The sequence below is a fragment of the Mandrillus leucophaeus genome, unplaced genomic scaffold (assembly GCF_000951045.1).
Source record: "Mandrillus leucophaeus isolate KB7577 unplaced genomic scaffold, Mleu.le_1.0 Scaffold68, whole genome shotgun sequence".
In the NCBI taxonomy this organism is placed as follows: Eukaryota; Metazoa; Chordata; class Mammalia; order Primates; family Cercopithecidae; genus Mandrillus; species Mandrillus leucophaeus.
In genome coordinates this window covers 982,524-988,523 of record NW_012107363.1, presented here as the reverse complement: position 1 = coordinate 988,523, position 6,000 = coordinate 982,524, and the positions used below count along the sequence as shown (strand labels likewise).

Below are 6,000 nucleotides of genomic sequence, written 5' to 3'. Positions count from 1 at the left end.
TCATTCTTGACGAATATTTCAACTGAATTAAGAATTCTGGGTTTCCAGGTTTTAAAGTTTTCTTACAGCACATTAAAAGAGTCTTCTGGGGCCATTATTTCTCCTGACAGGTCAGCAGTCTCTGAGTCCCGGTGTCTCTGAATGTAATATGTTGTTTTTATTCTAGCTGCTTTAACATTTTCTCATTATTTCAGTTCCCAGTAGTTTGCAGTTTGACCAGGATGTATCTTGGTGTAATTTTCCTTGTATTTATCATGCTTGGAGTTAGCTAAGCTTCTTAAGTTTGTAAATTGATGTCTTTTACCAAATTGAGGAATTTTTTGGTCATTATTTCTTCATCTCTTCTTTTTACTTTATTCTCTCTCCCCTCCCTCTACAAATCCAATCACATGTGCGTTGAACCTTTTGATATTATCCAAGAGGTCTTTGAGGATCTTTTTCTTTAAAAAAATATTTTTTCTCCCTATTCTTCAGATTAGGTAATTTCTATTGAGATCATCTTCAAGTTCACTAACTCTTCTATTTTCTCAGACTTTCTGTTAAGCAATTTCTGTTAAGCTGTGATTTTTTTTCTGTCTCAGACATGGTATTTTTAAGTTATACAATTTTCATTTAGTTCTTTTTAAAGTTGTTTATATTTCTTTGCTGAGATTTATTTTCTTTTCATTAAGTATGAGCCAATTTTCTTGACATCTTTTAACACAGTTATCATAGCGACTTTAAAAATCTCTAGTTGCTAATCGCAGTAGCCAGCGCATTTCAGGTGAGTTTCCACTGACTAGCTGTTATATTAAGTATGGCTGGTTTTCCTGTTTCTTTGTATATCTTCATATAATTTTGGATGATATCCTGGGTCTTGTGAATGATAGCATAAGAGCAACTCTAGATTTTTGTTCCTTCTCCCCAAAGAGCATTTTTGTTTTGCTCTGTATTTGCAAGCAGTTAACTTGACTGAAAGCAACTGTAAGCCACCTGTAGTGGTGAGTGGTGGGCAGTGGCAGGAGCCTCTGTTCACTGCTTTTAGCCCTGGCTGGGCTGCAGCTGCAGGAAGTCTGTCCCGGGTGTGTGTGGTTTGGGGTCAGCCCGAGATGTGGGCAGAATTGATTTGCCCCATTTGGGGATCCGTCTTGGTGGCTCTCTTCATTCCAGGATTTACTCCCGTACTTTTCCAGCTGCTGCGAGTGTCTCAGACTCTGTTTTCTGCTCCGTCAAGCCAGTGAGACGCTGGCTTTCCGTCTGAGTTCCGGCAGCCCTATGACACAGGCTGGGACTTGTTCTCAGGCTGAAAACCATGAAACCAGGAAAGCCCACGCCAGCTGTTCCTCCCAATTGCTGACCGCCTGCAGCGTCCGCTGCAACCTTGCCCTCTGCTGCCTTCAGAGAGTGTCGTTTTGTTGTTGTTTTGTCAAGGGTTTATAGTCTATAGTTATTTGTGAGAGAGTTGCCGCACTGGGGCTACTAGGCTATTACCAGAAGCATTTAGAGCAGGGCCTGGCAGACAGTAAGCACTTAAGAAATGTGAGTTAATGTGGTCAACCACAATGTGGCGCCGTCTCCTCTGGTCAAGGCTAGAGACAACGTGGAGACAGACAGTAAGTACCATGCAGGAGGTGTCAGTACCCTGTGAAGGGCACACAATGGCCTTAAGACTGCAGTTGTAGGTTGGGCGCGGTGGCTCATGTCTGCAATCCCAGCACTTTGGGAGGCTGAGGCGGGCAGATCACTTGAGGTCAGGAGTTTGAGACCAGCCTGACCAACATGGTGAAACCCCAACTCTACTAAAAATACAAAAATTAGCCGGGTGTGGTGGCAGGTGTCTGTAATCCCAGCTACTTGGGAGGCTGAGGCACTTGAACCCAGGAGGTGGAGGTTGTAGTGGGCCAAGATTCTGCCACTGCACTCCAGCCTGGGTGACTCTGGAGTGACTCTGGGAGAATCTGTCTCAAAAAAATAAATGAATAAAATAGAAGACTGCAGTTGTAGGAGAGACCACTTAACTGGGGGAGGCGGGAAAGGGGACTATCCAGGAAGGCTTCCTGGAGGAGGTGGTATTGGAGCTGGAAATGTGTCCGATAATCCAAGATGAGAAGATGGACTTTCTTCACAGAGGTGGCTGCCAAAGCAATTAATTTTATGGCCTTACTGATGAGAATTTCTGGCATTCAAGGGAGGCAACTTTTCTTAAGGCAAATCCCGAAGACATTTACGTGTAAAAATGAGTAGATGTTAAACATCCACTAGCTCCTTCATGGGCCAGAGGAAGCAATGCCCTGGCCTGGGCACGAGGGGATCTGAGGTCTGGTGGTAGTTCTGTAGATGTTTGCAGGGGGCAACTGGCGGGACTGGTAGGCGGGACCATCCACAAGTGAGGTTGGGCCCCAGATCCATCGCCACATTGCAGAGCTTGTGGTTGTCAATCCTGTGGCAGCCAAGAGCACAGGTGACCAGGAGCTTTAGTTTCTGTCCTGTACATTTTGGTGATTCATTATTCCCGGAGTCCTTGTCTTCTCTTCCTCCCTTACCCTCTCACCTCCTTGTCTCACTTGAACCTCTAATCTGGGGAAGGCTCCACCATAAGCACACTACAGATAATGAAACCAAGGCTCAGAGAACTTGTGTGACTTACCCGAGACCACACAGCTGAGACTGGAGCCAAGACTCCAGCCAGCACTTCTGTCTGCAAAGAGCTCATGGCGTCGTCTCTCGTGGAGGGAGCCTCTATCTCCTCTGCTGCCAAATGGAAATCACAGTAGTGTCTCCTGCAGGGGCTGGCGTGAGGTTAAAGGAGGTGGCAGATATGAAAATGACAAATAAATTGTAAATTGCCCACAGACATTAGTGTGTGTTGCTTGGCAACCACTCAGCATTTGTGGACCGCATTTGCTTTGGATAGCAATAGTTCTATTGGCATTTTAATTTAATAGCATGGTTATGTTCCCATCATAAAAATAATATACACTATATGTATGTCCACCCTCATCAAATTATATACATTATGTATATGTAGTTTTTTGTATATTGGTTATACCTCAATATAGCTATTAAAAAATGATGTAACTTCATTACAGAAAATCTAGAAAACATGGACAAGTTGAAAGAAGAGGAAATAGTATTTCATTCCAGCTACCCTAAAGCTACCTCTGTTCACATTTTGGGGAATTCTCTTGCAGCTTTTTTCCCCTCTACACAGTTTCTTTCCTTATTTCACATAGTTATGATCATTGATGTAGATCATTACTAGCATTTTATACTCAATTTTATATCCCATTCCTTCCCCCTCAGGGGGCTTTAATGTGAAATAGCAAGAACGAGTGCCCCACTGGGGACCCTAGCTAGCACAGCTGGGGTCAGCACACCTGACCCTGTTCCTGACTCCATGCCTGGTGGGCGTTTCTGTGTTCCCACAGAGCTGCTTTTCTTGTCTTGTCTTTTTAAGTTTAATGACATGTGCATCTGTCTTGATGGATGGAGGGATATATCCAGCCTGTCATCCCACTTCTAACCACCCTCTCTCACTCCTTTCTGTTGCCTCAAAGCTGGCATTGACTCATGGCTCAGAAGGCCAGTGCAGGCCAGGAGCTGTCCTAAAAGGTCTGGACTGAAAAAAGAAAAGGCATTTCTTGGATAGATATCTCTGGTGTGGCTACTGCGTACAGGCACCATTTGAAGCCGTGAATTAAGCCTGACTCCTGCCCTCGTGGAGTTGACGTTCTGGCCGGGAAGACAGCCAACAGATGATAAAAGCCTTTACAGAAGGAAAACATCAGACTAGGTTGGGGCGGGGATGGTCAGGGTGTCCTGGATGAGGGCGCTGGGGTGCAGACAGCAATTCCAGCAAGGTGGTCCCAGCTGTGCTCACCAGGAAGGCAGCAGTCGGGCAGAACTGGAAGACTAGGAAGGAGCTGTGCTGGTGCCCACGGGAAAGCCACTGCAGGCTGAGGGAGCAGGTCTTAGGACAGAAGGTGGCCAGGACTTTTGGGAAAGGACAAGGAGCCTGGCATTTGGAGGGGAATAAGCAGGTGGAGAGCAGTAGATGAGGCTGGGGAAGGGGAGGAGGTACCTTTTGCTGAGTTAAAAACACGAGACCCCGTGCATACAACAGTAAACGTTTTCATCATCTTGCATCTGCGATTCTGTGGTCTGGGCTTGGCTGGGCTTGCCCAGTTCTGTGGGTCAGCGGGGCCCAGCTGGAGGCTGGGGTATGGGGGCTTCTGCTGCACCCGCTCTTCCTACTCCCCCTCAGGGACCAGTCAGCCAGCCTGCGCAGGTCCTGCTCCTGGCACCGCCAGAGGCGCGGATGGCAACCCCCCAGTACCTAAGCCCCTTTGCATCTCTGCTTGCGGCTTGTCGAATTGCCGTTCTGCAGGCCAAAGCAAAACACAGGGACAAGCCCAGAATCAAGGTGGGGGGCAAAGAACAGGTTACCTGGCCCATGGTGGGAGGTACGAAGGTTTGGCTCCGGATGCGGCCCACCTGGGCCGCGGGGGATGGGTGCTGCTTTCAGAACACTCAGTGCTTTTCTCTGAGTATACAATGGGAGCCGCTGGAGGGTTTTGAGCAGGGGAGTGCCAGGATCAGTCCTGGGTGTTACCCGCCTCTCTCCTGCCAGTCTGTTGAGGCTACGTCGTAGCCAGGCCAGGGAGAAAGAGCTGTGGCAGTCATCCAGTGAGAGGTGGGAGAGCGGCTGGCATCCTGATATGCTGTGAAGGCTGAGCAGGCAGGATGGGATGTGGGGGATGTGTGTGTGTGTGTGTGAGAGAGAGAGAGAGAGAGAGAAAGAGAGAGAGAGAGAGAGAGCACAACTCCAAGACTTGGGCCCGAGCAAGTGAACGATAGAGCTGTCATCACCTGAGACTGGGGAAGCTGCAGAGGGTGAGGTTGAGGAGGGATCAGAATTCAGTTATGGGGACAAATGAAGGGTTTTGAGTAGAGGGACACAGGGATGTCCTGGCTCAGGAGTTCGGCCATCAGGTTGACTGCCATAGGGAGAACAGAGGCTAGGACAGGGAGCCCTGTGGAGCATCCTCTCTGCGGCTGTAGGGAGCAGTGGTCAGATCTGTGGCTTGTTTGAAAGTAGATCCATTTTGCTAAAGGTGGTATCAGAGATTTTAGAGCCTACAGAGTCCAGGCCAGGAGAGCAAAGAACGACAGAGGTCCCATTCACAGCAGCAGGCTATCCCAGGCTCCTACTAGCTGTTGCTGCTTGGGCCTATGGGGATGGTGTTCTAGAACTTTCCATCTTCCAAGACATACTGGAAATGTGGATTTTTATAGGAAATCTTCTACTTTTCAAATATTAGGAATGACTTCAAATGAAAAGTCAGAATCATTTGGGGGCTTCAGGCACACTTGGTGGTGGAGCAGGCCTCAGGCTTCAGGCTGGTGAGCTGTCACCCAGCGGGGGTTCCTCTTCTAGGACAGGGCCCCGTCCTCCCCTGCTGTCCCCCACTCCCAGGGCTGGCCACCCAGAATGTGCGGGCCCCTCATCTCTGTGACTCTTAGAACCTGAGAATGTTGGTGACAGAAGGGGGTGTTCCTCTAGTTCCCACATGCAAAAAGTGGGGCCTGGAGATGGGGCTGTCATTTTTCTCCAAACACTTGCCCATCCAGGAAGGCCAGCCCTGGGCATCGAAGACTCCAGGTATGGGGGTGACTCCATAAGGAAAGGTTCTTGAGCGACCTGAAGAAACATGGTTGGGATGAAGTGCAGGGAGAGTCAGGGCAGGCAGGGCTGAGCTCTGCTTCTGCGAGCACAGATGAGAGAGCGATCCCGGAAGCCTGCCTGGAGGTGGGGCCACAGAGCAGGAGTCTGAAGGAGAGGGCGTAATTCACCTCTGTCCTACTGTGTGGGAAGCCCTGAGTGGGCCCCTAGCAGAGGGTTGCCTTGCTTGTCTACGGAGATATTGGAAAGGGCTTCCCTGACCCAGGTTGCTGGAACACACGGGCCTGGGTGGCAGGGGTGGGGGTGGGGGAGTTCAAGACAGGAGGACGAGGCCGCAT

At 49.0% G+C, this 6,000-nt stretch overlaps 1 protein-coding gene across 3 annotated transcripts in view; it reads left to right on the top strand.

Annotated features, from left to right (window-relative positions):
• The window catches only part of PPP2R2C (protein phosphatase 2, regulatory subunit B, gamma), a 287,323-nt gene that overhangs the window by 216,857 nt on the left and 64,466 nt on the right, over positions 1–6,000 (top strand). Inside the window, exon 1 of one of the 3 annotated variants that reach the window (XM_012002140.1) lies at positions 5,539–5,641. The exons of the other annotated variants lie outside the window; for them this stretch is intronic. Coding sequence (XP_011857530.1) covers positions 5,572–5,641 — 70 coding nt within the window. The 5' untranslated portion in view covers positions 5,539–5,571. Of the gene's footprint in view, positions 1–5,538; positions 5,642–6,000 lie in introns of those variants that run through there. 3 annotated transcript variants of the gene reach the window in all.